General features: G+C 44.7%; 1 protein-coding gene across 1 annotated transcript in view; it reads left to right on the forward strand.

The window, feature by feature from the left end:
- LOC146857855 (uncharacterized) overlaps positions 1 to 3,364 on the forward strand; it is a 651,000-nt gene extending 647,636 nt beyond the window's left edge. Inside the window, exon 57 of the mRNA XM_085648551.1 lies at positions 1,720 to 3,364. Within this exon, the coding sequence (XP_085504677.1) occupies positions 1,720 to 1,806 (87 nt within the window). The 3' untranslated portion in view covers positions 1,807 to 3,364. The remainder of the gene's footprint in view (positions 1 to 1,719) is intronic.
- The last annotated feature ends 14,761 nt before the right edge of the window (positions 3,365 to 18,125 follow it).

Raw genomic sequence — 18,125 nt, forward strand, 5'->3', positions numbered from 1 at the left:
CATGAAATTCGGGGGCATATTTATCAAAGGTTTTGCGTCACGCTTGCGTTATGCAAGGAGACACAGGGCGACGCAAAACCTAAAATTATTTTTACCAAGCTACGCAAGGCCACCTTGTGTGGCCATGCTGTGCTTTGATAAATCTGGAGTAACACAAGACAGCACACATTCCTTCCGTTCTTTGCCCCAGAGTAGTATTCCATAGGTAGTGAATGGGTGCTCCTACGCATTCACCCTTGGACTTTGGCACGTTGCCAGATTTACCATGAGTGATAGATATGGGAATGTTTCAAAATGCTAGGTCATTCCAGTGTAGGTGTAACAAGGAGAAATATGTTTAGGGGAGGATCCGAGAGGATTGTTTTTGTGCGGTAAGGTGTTCCTTCCTTCGGAAAAACAATTGTGCCTGTAATGCAGGCAACCTTGAACTTTGGTGCAAGGGTACTTATGTTGGCGCTATGCAGCCTATGGTGTGCCAATAATAGGAGAGGAAAGGAAGGCACCATATAATGTTAAATATGGTGCATTCCGCCCCTTTATCTGTCACACAATGCAGCACGATGTCTTGCTGCACTGCGTTGCATGATATTTTGATAAATGTACCCCTCAGTACTTTACACAAAAATGTAATGGCAGTCGGGCAGCATATTTTTTGATTTTCAGCAACAAGCCTACAAAGTAGGGCATAGACAGTTTTATTCTCAAAATCAAATAACTCATAATCGCTGGAAGTTTTAACTCCCAGCACGTGGGGGGTCATTGTCAGTGGCGGGCGGTGATATTTAGAAATGGAGAGGTGCCGAAATGAAGTCAATGTTTTAACACAGTGAAAAGCACTATGATAATTGACTACAGTCTCAGTGCCAAACCTCTCAATCATGGCTCGTTAACAATATTAATGCCAAGATTTAGAGCTCTGAAGTTGAGGCTGAAGGCAGTGCGAGTTTCTCACAGTGCCTGTCAGTGGGTCAAATTTTATTTTTTTAAATGTTACTTAACCCAGCATCCTCAGTGTCCTCTACGGCAGTCCCAGTGTGAGTCGTGGAGTCTCAGCCAACTCCGCTCCACCTCTCCAGACGCTGCTTATAATGTAAAGCAGATCGAGAGAAGCGCCAGGATTTGGTTGGAGTCGGCTGGCTCGAAGCTCCTTAGGCACTGGGGGCCTGTGCGTCTTCTCCGCCCAGCTGTCTAAGACAGCTTGTGTTGGAAAGGATTGAAGAGCGCATGTCAGGCTGGCCGTCGCAAGACAGCTGGCCAAAGTGACATGCGCTCTTTGAACAGGAGTGGGCACCACTCCTCCCCTGCTGAACATTAGCAGCAATGGCCCTGGCTCGGACTGAGAGCAGCAGTGAATAATAAAATGGTAATAAATTCATTTTATTACCATTTTAGTTGTCACTCCTGCTACTCTTGCAGCAGGGGCAACAGTCAGACAGTGTTTGACAGTCGTGAACATGTTAAAAGAGTGTTACAAAGTCTACCCTGGTACAAAGGACCTTCTGGCCCTCTAATCTCAGTGGCATTGTGGCAGGTGGGCAACCAGCAACATGTTTTCAGCTTGGTATCAGCCGAGGCTCAGCTCTGGCAAACTGCGCAAGCCCAGTCCCAGAGAAACAAAGAAAAGTCATTTGTAATGAGTTCAGCAATTCATTTTGGAGATTGGTGTATATCGCTGTGCCTCTCTTCAATATATTTACCCTTTTTATTCCCATATTTCAGGTATTCATCAATTTTGCGCAGGCTCAAGTCTCACCCGACAACTCTAACAGCGGCAGCCAGGAACCCCCACGGGTCGTTGTCTCCTGACAGGAGCCTGGACTTTCTTTCCCCTGAGCCCCGGAGCGCGGGGCCCGGTCAAAGCACCACTAATGCAACTACGAAGGAAAACGAGGAAAGCGTTCCGTTTGAACAATCTGCTTTTGCGAACTTTGTCACCATCAGCCAAAAGGAGTTTCTTTTTCTTTCTTTTTTTAAGAAGATTATATTTTTTACTATGCATTGTTTACATTCATTTCTTAACTTCTTCAGCGCCGGATGACCCTCAATTCTGGCGAGAGCCACAGGCAAGTAAATACTAAAACGAAGCCTCATTGGAGAACTGTCAGATGCTGTACAACAATTAATGCAACAGTTATACGGCATTTAGGAGGACTACGGAAGTTTTACCTCTGCTGCTTGCAAAAACAGAAGGAAAGCATAAAAAAGTGCGCGATTGCAAACGAGGAATTCAAACCGAGAACGTGAAATGAAGCCGATGTGATGCTAGGCTTCATTTACGTACACAATTACTTCCAATCAGTTTCACCTGTTAGAAGATGCAGCGTGCATTATTTGTGTATATTATTGTTTTTAATTCTCAATAAATGGATTATTTATTTGTTTATTTTCCTTGTATGGGGTATTGATCCATATCGGCAAACTCAATGCGCCGGGATCAGTACCCCTAGGTGAATGTTTGAGCCACACCGTTCTTCATGCAGATATGCCGACCATGTCAGCTCGCCTGCATGAACAAGTGCTTCAATCTAATTGTGCACGCAACATGGTACCCAAGATGAGAGGCACTGCCAAGCTATGGCGACTGGGCAGCGCTGGGCGAGGGTGTGTAAAAACCTTGCTAGGAGAACAGGTCCTGTTACCTTTCACATTTGTCTAGCCCAAGGCGCACGACGTGACCCGAAATTCACCCTGCCTTAAAGAAGGCGATACAAAGCATTCAGAGAGATGCAATCAGCTTCTCAGCATGGACCATGGCTGCCCCCGGTGCTGCTGCGATTATCGCAGTAAAGAGGGATGTTTCGATCTTCTCATCTGTGTGACCTGAGATGGGCAGTCTGGAAAGCGTGATGCTAGCATACAGTAACAATAGTGCACGATTTCCTTCTGAGAAATGATATGAGATGTTTGTTTGTCGTGCTCCATCCCGGCACGTTGGCCTGTGTCCATCCTGGCATGCTGGCCTGTGCCCATCCCGGCACGTTGGCCTGTGCCCATCCCGGCACGTTGGCCTGTGTCCATCCTGGCACGTTGGCCAGCCATACAGCTTAAAGGTTCCCCGAGTGCCAAGATGCCACACCAAGACTGCATTTATTACTAACAAACTGCAAAGGCACAAGCTCTTAGAAAAGCACTTTTTTATGAGACCCTTCCACACCCCCAATCTGCACTTTGATCTTCGGAAGGATTTTATTATTTATTGTATGTGATTTATGAAAAAATCAGATTTGTATTTTACTGTACAGGGATTTTAGAGGAGAGCAAATGTTTCTGACCAAGCTTTGCTTATTATGGATGACTTCTTCAAACTCAAGGCCTCAATGTTTACGAGCGCTTTTAAGCAAATAAACTGTGGCACAAAACTACATTAATTGCTCAATGTCATGACTGCTTGCCTTATTCTTTCCGTCGTAAATTTTCTTTGCCTCTATTGTATGAAGGGCAGGCTCATGAGAACGATCACTGGAGCCAGGAAGTCAAAGATTGACCAGGTCAGCAGAAGATGCAATCGCGGCACGTGACTCAACCATTAAAAGGCAGGAAGAGACTCCTCAGTTCATGGACGGAAAGAGGCAGGTTTTAGAAGATTGTAACATCCAAGATAATTTAACATGGCTGGGAAACTAGGAGAGGTGCAGCCAGACCTCCTTGAACATGCTTTTCTAGACTTGCAGAATTGGGATAGTGGTTGTTGGGTCCACAGTAGGTCCATCAGCTGGCACCAAGTAGCAACCTCAACACTACAAGCCCAACTTCAACTTCATACTAAGGGAGCAGGGAGACGTGGAGAATCAAATGTAGGTCCAGATTTTCATATCCATAAAATGTATTTGCATAAATGTAATGTACATCGAGCTCACATATATAAGCGCAGGTTTTCCTGAAATCTGGCACAGAGACGGTCCTCTCGAGACTATATTAAATACCCGTAAGTGAGAGGCTGCCAATATACACCACGGTTTACTTTAGCCAAGAAATACATTTGTAGTAATATGACTCTTAAAATAATTAATAGTAACTCATAACTCCCCTTCGGGATGCAGGGATTGTCAACTCTCTCCAGGGTTCCATCCAGCCTATTATGGGACAGAGAATAAAACAAAAAAATAAAAAAATGTAATCTGACTGTACACAATAATTGCCCTCTTTTTCATTTCGTGGTGCTCTGCTAGGATACTTGCAATAAGTTTGTGAATGTTATTAGCTCCCAGTCTTTTTTTAAAGAATATTTATGATGATAGGAGATGGGGAGGAGAAGGTTTCAAACCAATTGCACTTACCGTATTGCACAGACTAGGTAAGGTGTTTACCTTTGGGAGTGTTGGGCTGGAGGGTGTGTATTAGAGAAGGCAGGCTAATTTGAGGGTTAAGAGCCCAATTAATAAGAAGTTTTTTAAAATGTAGTTTTTTATTGAAATCCATCAGGAAATTTTTATAAATTCATCCATACAATTCATTCAAAATGTCAAATAATAAAAACCGTTCAACACCACAAAGTCTAATACAGTACCAAAATCCAGTTGGCCTAGGAAAAAAAGAACATTAGAGACCAGATATCATATCACATCGACATTAAGGAAATTATAGCAAACGTTCCCATAATGCATTGAAAAATACATGCAAGTGAGTCTTATAAATATAACCTTAAATAAAACTACGGCTAGTATTTCAAGATCCAATACAACCTTGACTGCCTATTTTAAAACAAGCTAAAAAATCGAATATAGCCTTCGGTACATTAAAATATGCAGAGATATCAACATGTGCGCCGTAGATCATATTTCAACCTATAAAAGCAACTTCAAATACTTAGCAATAAAAACTAAAGTGTCTATAGTGTAATAAAGTGCGAATAGATGGGTGTCCATAGTGCAATCAAGTCCAAGAAGATGTGCAATTATATCAAGAGATGCAACCATGAATAAGATTCCAGCATAATAAGAGTACCTCCTAGAATATAAGCTTGTGTTCGAAACTTTAATCAAAATAGGCAGCCCAGACATTTTTGAACTTCTTAATCCCCCATTTCGCATTCATTTTCCCGAACGCACTCGCCTTTTGTTGGTATAAGATCTGATCGCCATCTCTGAAGCAGGAGTGACCTGGCAAGAAGTTATTTTAATGATTAATCCAACAATATAATATATGTGGAGAAACTACACTTGAAGAGCTAAATTATTGATTTAACATGAGAAATGTAAAGAATGAGTGTGAAAGCATTGTGAATAAAACCAGACTCAAGAGTGTGTCAATGCAAGGGCTGGTTGTTAGTCATTTTTGGTCTGTAAATGATGCTATTGTTTGTATCCAGAAACCCATCGTGCCTACGAAGATAAATGTATTCTTAATAAAATAGAAGTCAAGATAACCATAATTACAGTACGAGTAGTAACATTAAAGCTTGAGTCACCTCTTACATCCCGGTCCACCATAGTTGAATGAGGGAAGGGACATGGTACAGTCCTCCCTGCGCTACGGGAGGTGATGCCAGACAGGAGTGTGCTTCCCGCGCCTGAATGAGTGTGCAGCCTTTATGAAGTGCCACATGTGCACTGCTTCTTCAATGAGCATTTCCATAATTAATGCATCCACTGTCCATGAACAACATTTCCTTTTCCAGCCTATCTTCCTCCAATAAGTACAGTCATCAAGTACCTGCATGCCATACACCTTCATTGCAACGGTGGCAGTCTATGGCAGATGGCACCCTCATTGGAGCATATACATAGAGGCATACTTGTCGGGGGGTTTGGCCACCCACACCTTCCGAAACGTACCTACCCTTATAACACGTAGAGCCAGGTAGTCAACACACTTAGACAGCCCTAGTGGCACAGTACCCTGGACTTAGGACAACATTAGACCTTCCTGGTTGATTTTTCAAGGCTAACCTGCGCCTTGACGCTGCATCTTCTCTATGCAGGAGCACCTCTGTAAACCAGGGGGAATGGAGAACCTTCACATGGAGCGAGAAATGTGAACCTGGGAGTCTAATCTGAAGGAAATCAATTCTCTACCCTCACAGGTAACCCCATTGCAGAAGATGGGGACCCAGACTCCCATCCCAGAACTCTATCCAGGCTTTACCAGCTGACATCATGAAAGCCAGCACCAACTTGGGATTTTGTAGGGAACTGCCACAAGGTTGGTGACTCGGCAGTGGTAATCGATCTCGGTTGCGCATTTACTGCCCTTTTTCTGGCGTCTTGGATATAATGTCACCAGTGAGTCTGAACTGCTCCTTTCTATGGAGTAGTGGGGCAACCAAGGGACCCTCAGGTGGAAGGTACAGTGGTTCAGGATAGGCCTAGTGCCCACCTGTTTATCTTTTTTCTACCCTGAGATCAAGTAACCGTGTGGAACAGACCCTTCCAGGTAACCCCTTACCATAAGAGAGCACCCTGAGGGCTGCAACGCTCTGGCCTCATGAGAGACCTCCAACTTGAGCAAACACTCTCACCTGACTCCAAGTAAGAAAAAACTGAAGGCTTTCAACAGCTTCCATGCAGCAGCTCAACTGCGCTGTTAGATGGCTCTCAGTGCGCACAGCTCTATGTGACAAATCCTGTGGAGAGGAGGCTATTCACCCTGGCTACAAATGGACTACTACCACTGGAACAATCCTAAGCAGAACACATCTTGCTTCCACGAACAGGTCAGTCGGCGAACAGAAGAAAGATGTGTTCCACTTCGTTCCTAACTTTCTAATGTGCCATAAAACTCATGAGAAGACAATCACACAAGCAATTACCAAGACACACCTGGAAATAAAGGGAAGAAAAGGTGTTGAACGTACTCTGTGACTTGTCAGATGCTAAAGCAAGACTAATGGGTTACTATCCGCCAAGATGCTGGGCAGCAAGACAGAAAGTACTCAACGGACCCAAGTGCTCAGTGAAGAAGGGGAAAACATCATAGTACGATGAAGAAATTAAGTCAAAACCATTTGATGATGCACATTGTATAAGGGAAAAACTATTTGAACAAGAAATTGATGGACAGCAGCCCAGAACTGGTGTTACCCGCAAACACCAGCTAGATAGTGGCCCACGGATGTATTTCTATTGTTGCCTCTGCCAGTGTTTTATTTACCAGCGTGTATATTTCCATGACTTTCTGTACAAAAGGCCCTGGTTCCGAGAGTACTCAAATGAATTTTAAAACAAAATCCCACCTGATCGGGCCCCCAGCGCCCCTGCCTCTCTCCCCCTTTTCTTCCAGAACATCCTGACCCATTCAGACTGCAGGCACCTTCATTCATCCATCTGTTAATTGCATTTGCATTCTGTTGACAACGGCAGCATGGCCACTGAAGTGCATCTATTACAACATCCCCCTAAGGCATCAAGGTCATGATGAGGCCTTGGCATGGAGCCAGCACACTGTTAGAGCACTGGGCGAAGGGTGGGAGTTCCAGAGAGCTGTGCAGGCCATGTCCACCCTTCTGCCTCCTAATATATTTCTACGCGGTACCTCTTGGTAAAGGTTGCATAAAGCACAAAAAGGCAGGGTCCATAAAATTGAGAAAAATGAACGAAATGTGAGCTAGCCTGGAGTCTCGTGCTTTAATAGCGGGGATCCTTTACTCAAGTGTTTCTAGGATAGGGAAACATGGGTTACATCGCGGTCTTCACATCAATACCTTTACAACGCGGGCATTACAACGCAAGTCATTACAATGACTTGCACAGATAGATAGATAGATAGATAGATAGATAGATAGATAGATAGACAGACAGACAGACAGACAGACAGACAGACAGACAGACAGACAGACAGACAGACAGACAGACAGATAGATAGATAGATAGATAGATAGATAGATAGATAGATAGATAGATAGATAGATAGATAGATAGATAGATAGATAGATAGAAAATCTTTATTCGGTTTTTCAAACAGAAAGAACCATAAAAGCACATTGACAAATAAAAACTTGATGTACATTAATAAAAAACCCAAGTGTTAAGTATGTATTAATAACAACAGACACAATTAAATATGTATCATGATAGCAGCAATTCTAAACAGTTAACTCGCCCTGGTGTTTCTGAGTTTTAAGGCAGATTTTTAAAAACCCATCAAAAATAAAGTACTTTCGGGGTTTAACATTTGTAAATAACAAAGGGCTGGTCTAACCTGGGTAAAGTTCTGTTTTTTTAAAAGAGGCTTTAGATAGAACCTCCGGGGTAAATCGTAAAAGGGGCAAATAAATAAAAAGTGCACCAAATTCTGCGGAGACACATTGTCGCAGCCGCAGTTTGGCAGCACTTGACCACGATGACAACCCTGTGGAACAGTTAAAAGAAAATGAAAATAATCCAGCCGGAACCTGATTAACAAGTGTTGCTCGAAGCCCGACAAGGGCCAAGATAAATAGGGCTCCATTAAAGGTGTAGTTTTCAACATGACGTGTTTTCGAACACTCGGTTTAAATAATTCCGCCTGTTCACGATTCATTTGTCGAGCTAAGGAAAAGGATTTCCTCACAGACTATACATCAGCAGATGTGATCGACTCAGGGTTAAAAAAAAGTTCTGAGCGCCCCACGGCAAAAAAACAGTCCTTCAGATATTTTAGCCAAGGGATTTTAAGCATATTATCCAGAGATATTGCTTCTCTTAGGAGTAGGTGGTTTAAAATCAATTCTTTATTAAGCCAACATTTTAACCAAAAATTTAGTGGCCGTAGTGCTAAGGTGTCACTAATAAAAGGTGTACCGGTTTCTTCGTGCACTATTTGGTTAGGAGTCCCCTTTGGAACCCCCAACAATTGTTTCAGGAAAATGTTTTCTGCCACCACGATATCATTGACTTGCACTGGATGGCGCTCTAATCTAAGGAATAGTAAGATTTACTATTTCAACACCTTCCCTACTGTAACGTAGGGTGAAGTTGGAATAGTAAATCATACTATTCCTAATTCCAGCGCCCTCCAGCGCAAGTTGTTGTAACGACTTGCGTTGTAATGCCTGAGTTGTAACGGTATCACGGTGTGAGATGGTGTATAGAAAAGGTTAGCTCACTAGCATCATGGAGGCAATCAGTAATTGTGCCAATTTGTAGGAAGGGAGACAAGTCTAACCCCAAGAACTATATGCCCATATATCGTTGCTCAATTCCACAGCAGCACTAATGGGGCGTATCCTGCTACACAGACTGGAGGACTGGGCGGAGGGAAAAAACATTCTGGTAGATACCTAGTATAGATTTAAGAAGGGGCAGGGTACTATTGACCGGTGCCTAAACCTGAGTATGCTGATAGGCCAGTACCTAGTGGCTAAGAAAGGTATTCTTTTTTGGGCTCTTATGGCCTTTACAGCTGTGTTCAATTGTGCCTCCCATTCTAAATTGTGGGCTCTTAGTGGTGGAGATGAGTATAGAGGATGTCATTATCTCCTTTATAGGACAGATGTATTCGGAGGCGACCGCCTGTGTGCGCTATGGTCTGTAAGGTGACTGCACTAAGCAATTTAATATTGAATTGAGCATGAGGCAGGAATGCGTCCTTGCCCATTTCCTTTTTCCCTATACTATAACAGAGTGGAATCAGCCCTAGTGGGGAGGCCCAGAGATGCCCCCTGTATTGGATCTTGCCCCCTCCCAATACTCCTCCATGCAGATGACGCCATGCTTGTAGCAAGGACTGGTCGAGCACTGCAGGGACTCATTGAGGACTATACAATCTGTATGAAAGAGTTGGACCTACAGGTGAATGAAAGTAAAACTTTCACACTTAATTGTGGGAAATGCCCAAAGAAACACCCAGTGTTTAGCATCAACAACCAGAGGGTGAATGAGACTGAGACCTTTCATATCTAGGGATTCTCTTTGACATTATACACTCCTGGAAACACATGGTGTCAAACAGGGCATGAATGTTAGAAAAGACTATTCTGGCCCTGTTCAATTTTAGGAAGAAACCTATCCCTTAGATGCTGAAGATCAACAGCACACCTATGGGGCAGTTGTCTGGGGTAAGGTGGAAGCTGACGAGATACAGCGAGCCGAGGATGCTTTTATTAAACAGCTTTTAGCACTACCTTCCAGCTGCTCAAGTGATATATGCCATAGTGAGCTGGGTTTACCCTATATTACAGTTATAAATAAGTTAGCACCAGTGTTGCTTTGGCATTCGATCTGCTCTGAAAGAGGGAAACTGATGCTGAATCAACAGATATTGGAGGATTGCCTATAATTACACCCTGCGCTACAAATACCTTGGAAATCCTCCCATGGTTGTTTATACTACACTGATTCCTGCAGCTCAAGGTTCAGAGCTCTGGGGGGTCCTCCTCTGTCAGTCTAGGGTGGACCTAGACTGGTTGTATAATGCAAAAAATGTTTGGTTCATCCATGGTCGCTCTGTAGTGCACATAAAATATATTGTCTGTGTTTGCATAAAAAGGGGCATAGAAAACGTTTGCTTAACTTCTCCGTCTCCCCACGCCTGGTCCTAGTGGGACGTTATTAATGATTACACTACTATTACTTTGCCTGCTCTGATGAGGCCAGCTAGACTTCAAATCTAATTAAAGTGCTTTTATGAACCCGGCGACTGGGAAATGTGTAACTCACTGTACTACTCTTACTATATATAATCGACTAAACCCATTAAAACTGTGTAGTGATCTACTTCTAATGTTATGCATTTCCCTTGCCCTGGTTCTCTGTCTAGCTATGTGATGTCATGTAGAATGTTAGGGATGTTGGTACTTGAAGGGTGACAGGTGGAGAAGATGGGCTGAGTAGCCAGGAGGCTGCTCCTTGTGGGGCTTACATTAAGACTTACAAAGGAACCTGTAATGGTGTAACTGAAGAATAAACTACAACTACAAGATCCTGTCTATGAGACTTCTTTCATTTCTACATTGGCGACGATTTGGAGACGAACTTACGCGTGCAAAGGAGAAGAATTTTGGAACTGCAACTAAAGGTACTAATTTTATTAAAGACACTGAACTATTTAAATTATCTGGCATCCGCCCCACCAGTGACCCTGAGATCGGTCGCCCTGGAAACTAAAGATGCCAGATTCACCTACCTTGTCAACTCCCAAGCTTGATTTGATGTGAAAAGCTGAACAATTTAACTATTGTAACGGTGCAAGGAAATTATGACGCTCTCCCTGAAACTGGCTGAGAAGTCATGGTGCGTGTTTGATGCCTCACAGATGGATGTCGCAGATGACTCTGAAGTGTATTAGTCGGGGGTACACATTGAGCCCCAGTGTTTGGAGATGACTCTTGGTCGCGTGCGCACTGCTATCAACATGAGTAAAGATATTCTGTTAAATTGGAATCCATGTTTTCTCAAAAGTATATCGACTCGACATTACAAGCTGCATGTTATGATTTTAATTCAAAGCAAGAGCGTTTCACAAGTAACTTTACCGATTTAAATATGAACTTGAGGCAAGCTGTAAATAATTCGTGAGGCAGCTGAGAGTGAGAAAATTAGACATTGGCATAATTTGAAGAGAGAGGTGAAACGTGTCAAACTCCTTCAGAGTAATGTATCAAACTCCTTCTTACCGTTGCTGTGTGGAGAGATCCTTCCCTGGGTGCTGTCTTCCTCCTACTGATGACGTATTGGAATCTCCGTGGGTGTCGGTGGAGCGGCAGTGCACCGTCACGGTAAAGTAATTATTTCCGTGTTGCTAGGGTGGACACGTCATTGCGCAGCTTTTCACAACGTGAAACAGCCATATTGTTGTTGTTCCTATGCTTACTGGAATACATCGTAACGCCGCCGGCTCGAAGATTAAAATGAGGCGATAAGGTGGGCATTGTCATTCAGTTTCCTCACACGCTGTCGTGCTGGTCTATGATCTCGTTGCCGTGAAGCAGGCAAGTTTTTGAGACATCTTTGTGGCAGGCAATGTTAAATCTGTGACAACAACGCCACCTTGTGGATTTAGCGTAAAAGCGGAACGTCCATTAACAAAGAAAGAGAGTGTAGCGCCAGGGAAGCCTAGAATTGAGCCAGTGCTGGTTTTGATGGTGATCTTCAAAAGCACATAAATAGTAACGTCACTGAAGAAGCGTTAAAAGGAATACTGTATGGATTTTGTATTCACATATTTAATGGGGAAAACTTGTCAAGCGCCTAACATCAACTTCAGAGAGAGTATTTCGTTTAGTTCCAGCATTGACAGAGAGTTGCTCAAAACCAAAAGAAAATTTTGTCCACGTTTTGTGCTCTAATTCGCTTAAAGCAAAGAAAAGAAACACAGCGAAACCAGAGACACACGAGTAATTTGTAGAGCTTTGAAAGGAAGATGGTGATGCTTTGAAATGTTAGCGTGCTCACTAGAGCGGCGCTTTGTGTTTTGTTTAATTTAAATGTTGTAAAATGTGTTTTGGGGTCTGATGCTTACTTAACACTGTGGGGGTGAGTATTTCAGTTCTTTTACATACAGAAGGGCATATATTGATATTTCAAGGTATTATGTGAAGTTGTGGGCTGGTTAGGGGGCCGGTGTTATTTTTAGTTGTTGTAGTGTGTCCCCATTATTTAGGGCCACAGTGCTATTTTTGAAGATTGTAGTGTGTAACCATCACTTTAGGGCCCTAGTGCTATTTTTGGTGGTTGCAATGTATAGCCATTATTTTAATGTGCGCTGCGTAGTAGTGTTATTTAAAATTAGTTTGGTATTTAATGCGTTTTATAGGGAGGAGGATTCCCCCTTTATATTTATTGTGGAGGTAACTGAGAAGTATAGGGAGGAAGATTCCCCCTTTACATTAATTTCGGAGGTAACTGAGAAGTATAGGGAGGTGGATTCCCCCTTTACATTGATTTCGGAGGTAACTGAGAAGTATAGGGAGGTGGATTCCCCCTTTACATTGATTTCGGTGGTAACTGAGAAGTATAGGGAGGTGGATTCCCCCTTTACATTTATTGTGGAGGTAACTGAGAAGTATAGGGAGGAGGATTCCCCCTTTACATTAATTTTGGAGGTAACTGGGATGTATAGGGAGGAGGATTCCCCCTGTGCGGTAGGTGTAAGTGTACAGATATTACTGTGCATGCAGTAGAGGGCATGTAATATTCCCTGGTCCTGCTATTTGTTTACATTTGTTTATTTCTATCTTTCAGTCTATTACTTGCATTATTATTATTACATTACTGTTATTACATTTACATTATTTTGTTATTATTACAACAAAAGGAGAGTTTTTCTTATTTTCAGTTCTGTTGTTATATGGTGTTTATATCTAGGATGTTTATCTTCTCTTCCTACGTTTATATAATTCTATACCATTTCATTTTGTTAATATTAAAAGGGGGAAGATATGTAGTGATCTACTTCTAATGTTATGCATTTCCCTTGCCCTGGTTCTCTGTCTAGCTATGTGATTATTTATTTAATTTTCTCCCGCTCTCATTTGTCAAATCACCCCTCACCCCACCCAACCACTCTTACCTTCACGGGCCGCTCCTACTGCCATGTCTTGTCTGAACCGCCATGATCTTTGATGCAATTTGCTGAACTACTCTTAATGTACCTACTCTGATAAGGCTTTGTGGATCTGAAATGTAATTAAACTGCCTGCATTACCTAGGCCACTTTACTATGCTTAATCTACTAAACCCCAGTGGAGTGAAAAGTATTCAAACTATCTTGTCTGAATGACCCATGTTCTTTGTTGAAGAGAGCCACATCACTATTCCTAGACTGTGATATGTGGGTGGTGTTGCATAATCGCATATTCTCTAGTCGATTGACCGTGCCTTCAGGAGATGGTCTTGCCTTGCTCTTGGGTGGACTCTTTATAGTATTCTCTGTTCAGTCAGCCATGCCTCTAGAAGTTAGGAGGATTCCTACAGTATTCCCTGGTCTCTATAACGTGTGTCCAGGCGTCTGGGTGTTGGTGCTCCTAGGTAGACTCCATAAAATATTATCTGGTTGAGGACCCTTGACTACAGTGTAGGGAACTATCACTCGTGGACACGCTGAACTTTATTAATTGTGTCTAAGGGGCCGCTCCTCTGTTATGGCGCAGGAGCTTCACCCCCCCTGCTGAAAGCCAGCTGAGGGACCAACAGAAATAAAATTATGATAAAACATTTTTATTATAATTTTATTTGTTGTCCTACAGGCTGCGAGCCGAGGGAGGGGTGGGGCCATTCATCCTGACGCTACAGTTGCAGCACCAGGGAGGAGGGGGGAGGAGTGGTGGGCACTACCAAGTGCCCATGATGGTTTGGCCGGCCCTCTGCAGCCAGCAAAACCGTCCTGCGCACTTAGCCTTTCTCCATCGAGCTGTGTAGTACAGATTCCCAGTCCATGTCTGAGCGCCGAACCGAGGTACTCAGGCCAATCCCAGTGCTGCTCACATGCTGGGAATATTAATTACCAACATGTGAGCAGTGCTGGGAATAGGAGCTGGGAGACAGAGCAGTGTGCAGCAGGCTCCTGAGAAGGATGCGAGGATCAGGAGCAAGGTGGCGGGAGTCGGAGCAGGTTAGTGTAAGAGCAACAATTACAGGCACTCCACCACCATTCTGTTCATGCTTGTCCCTAAAATGGCGCGGGTACAGGATGCGCGATGGAAAGACTGAAGTCTGCTCGAAACCCCAGCAGTGGGACACCAATACCAAAAATAAATAAAATAACGAAATAAACAACACTACAAAATTCCAAACCCAGCCTAGGTTGCACACCGTCGCTGCGGCTGGGGAGCTGATAGATGACCCATGCCGTAGAATCCTGGGCCTGTGCCATCGCTGCCGTGAGGAGCACCCGGCGCTCAGCTGAACCTTCATCGTCCACAGTGAGTACCTGTTACACCTTCGGATTTCTGGCCCAACGACCTGCTGGACCTTAGTCCACGTCTCCTGCTGGAAAGGCTACTGTGATTTCTTGTCCCCCCTCCCCTCTGCCTTTCACAATGCTTGCATCTGAGGCGGAGGTGGAGTTTGCTGCAGTGCCTGTCCCCAAGAAGGCGATTGGGGCCAGTCCTGACTACCGCCACGGGGGACTCCTGAGGTACCGGGGCACTCCCAAACTGAGCTGGTGGGACGTTCCACAGGGTCAAGTATCTCTCCTGATCTAAAATCATTGGTCATCGTCCTGTTCTGGATCAGCCCTCACCCGACCCTGCTCATGACACTTGAATCAGAGAATTTTCCATCGGCAGCTGAGAAGTAGACATTTTGACTGACGCCCGGTGGAGCTACCTCGTGAGCTAAAGGGGAGATGGGCTATGGATTTCCCTCCTTGACCATCACCTACCCGGCCGGTCTTTGGACAAACTCTCCTGTGTCTCTCTACTGGACTTTTCTCTCTTCTCTTCTTCACCATGTTCCCTACCCCCAGCCTCTCTACTCTTCTCCTCTTTCCAGCTATTGACTTTTGCCCTCACCCGTCCTTGCTCATAGTTCCCACCCTGTTTATCCCCTGGACATTCTTCTGGTAACTTTCCCTTGTCAATTGAGACCTAGCAATCTGACTGATGCCCGATGGAGCTACCTGTTTAGCTATTGGGGTGATGAGCTGTGGATTCCCTCCTCGGTCGTCACCTACCCAGTCGGTCTTTGGGCAGACTTCCTTTCGTCTCTCCTGCCGTCTTTTCTTTCATCCTCCCCCTTCACACTCCCCCTTCCCCCCCTCCTCTCTATTTGTCTCACCTTTCATTCCTCTCCCAATTTGTTGCTTAATTTTTGACGTAATGTGTATTTGTTTTCATTCTCTGTAACATTGTGAGGCCTAATGTAAAGTGCTCTGTAACCTACTCATAAATAAGGTTCCTCTGAACTTCTGTTGGACCTTTGACGATGTCCCATGGGCGTCAAAACTGTTTGTACTCACCTCGATACACGAGCAACCTTGGCCGATGCCCAGTGGAGCTGTCATATGCAGCTAAAGAGGAGTCTGGCCCTGGTATCACCCCCTCAGCCAACACCTACCCAGCCGGACATCTGACATTGTTTTCCTCATTTTTCCCGTTGTGTATTCCCTCCCTCCCCCTCCTCCTCCCCCTGTGACTCTTTGATTTAATTGATGTAACTATGTAACCTGTAACTCGCTGTAACTCATGTAAAGCGCTCTGATACCTCCGGGTCTAGTAGCGCTATATAAAACTTTTCAAAGAAAATTAAAATAAAAAAATAAGTGTAATTTTAACATTTATAATTCGCTTTTCTTTAGTTTTCTTTAGTTTGTAGTGCCCCTCCACCCACCTCACCACTTCACAATACCAGTGACCGCTACTGTGTTGTCTTCGACTTTATGACACAGACATCACTGTGCGTATATATATATATATATATATACACACACACACACGCACGCACGCACGCATGCACGCACACACACACACACACACACACACACACTTTCAAAGGATGCGGCACTCCAGAACCTGGTTACTGCTCAATTTATTTTTGGCAACTTTCACAGGTTTGCGAAACTCCTCCAGATGAAAGAGCAGAGGCCACACAGGGGATTCTGAGGAAGCTCCTTTATTGATATTGCGGCATAATGCATCTCAGCCCAGTCGGCCTTCGTCAGATGCCTAAATGTTCAGGAGGCTTGTAATACCCATGTTTTAATTGTCCTGCCACTTTCCAATTGGCGGGAACCCACTCTCTCCCAATCAAGTGTCCGCTCACCATCCGTAGTTCATCGGAACAACAGATCCCAGAGTTCACCTGTTCCCAGGTAGGTGCTGCATGGGGATATCTTGTATTCTGCCCATGTGGACTGGCGGGGTGCAGGACTGCTCGAGAAAGGCGTTCCCACACAGCTCTGCAACCACATTGAGAAATTTCAGCTCCTTGACCTATACAAGTTGGGTTTCAGAGCGGGGCACAGTGCTGAAACAGTACTAACTCACATTGTTGATGACACCTTCGCACGTAGCCTGGCCTTGGCCTTTGCAGTGCCTTGATATCCTTGAAGTGCGAGCACAACCATATGTGGGACAGGTTTTTTGGAACGACAATGCGTTGCCCTATTAATATGAGTCCAGACCCACTGACACCGAGATCATGTCATACCCTCCAGAGTTGACGTCGGAAGTTCTGATCCTCGGCGGTGAGCAGAGAGACTCCATCTAAGAATCGGTACCATTGCCCTTTTTCCAAGGCCTCCTTCACTCTTCTCAAGGTGTCATCTTCATCTGTGGCATCGCAACGATCTTCTTTTGTCACTACCACGGGACATGCATTGTCTTCCAACATGTTTATGAATGCCTCGGCGTTGGTGGCATTGTCCTGTGTCCTGTGTCAGCTCACTGTGCTCCACCGTGGGGTGTCCTGACAGAAAGTCAGCGGGGTTGCCAACCCTGGTCTGTACAGCAATTGGAATGAGTACGCCTTCAGCTGGATCGCCCACCTCTCAATTCTTGGGGGAGCTAGAAGTGCGGACCCACTAAACAGCGGCAGGAGGGGTTTGTGATCGGTTATCATCGTGAAGGGATCACCGCAAAGGTACACATGGAAATGTTGGCACATCCATCTTATGGCCAAGGCTTCCCGCTCAATTTGAGTGTATCTGGCTTCAGTAGGGGATAGCGATCGGCTGGCGTATGCCACCAGGGCATGGACTACCCTGGAGTCCTCCTGCAGAAGGACTGCCTCGAGCCTGATCAGGCTCGCGTCGACCACGAGTTCTGTCTTCTTCTTGGGGTGAAAGTATGCCATTGTCGTCTGATCCAGGAGAGCTTTTTTAATGTCCTGGAATGCCGATTCTTCTTGGGGCGTTCATTTTCACGGTGTGCCTGTCTTTGTCAGCGGTCGTTGGGGTTTTGATATGGTGGCGAGGTTCGGAATGGACCTCCCGCAATACATCACCATCCCAAGGAAGCTGAGTATTTCCGTGGGAGTCTGCGCAACCGGGGCTCTCCTGATGGCTTTGGCCTTGTGCGGGTCGACGCGGAGGCCGTCTCGTGAGAAGACATATCCGAAGAAGTCTATCAACCCTTGGTAGAACTCGCACTTCTTCTTGTGGAGTGTGAGTCTGCAGTCTGACAGCCTCTGCAGGGTCGCCCTCAACCAGATATGATGTTCCTCCAAGCTTTGTGAATATATTAAGATGTCGTCACTCAAGTTAATCACTCCGACCAGGCCGGAGAGGGCTTCCCTGATGGCATTTTGAAACACCTCTGAGGTGGAGGACAC

The sequence above is a fragment of the Triturus cristatus genome, chromosome 3_2 (assembly GCF_964204655.1).
Source record: "Triturus cristatus chromosome 3_2, aTriCri1.1, whole genome shotgun sequence".
Lineage (NCBI taxonomy): Eukaryota > Metazoa > Chordata > Amphibia > Caudata > Salamandridae > Triturus > Triturus cristatus.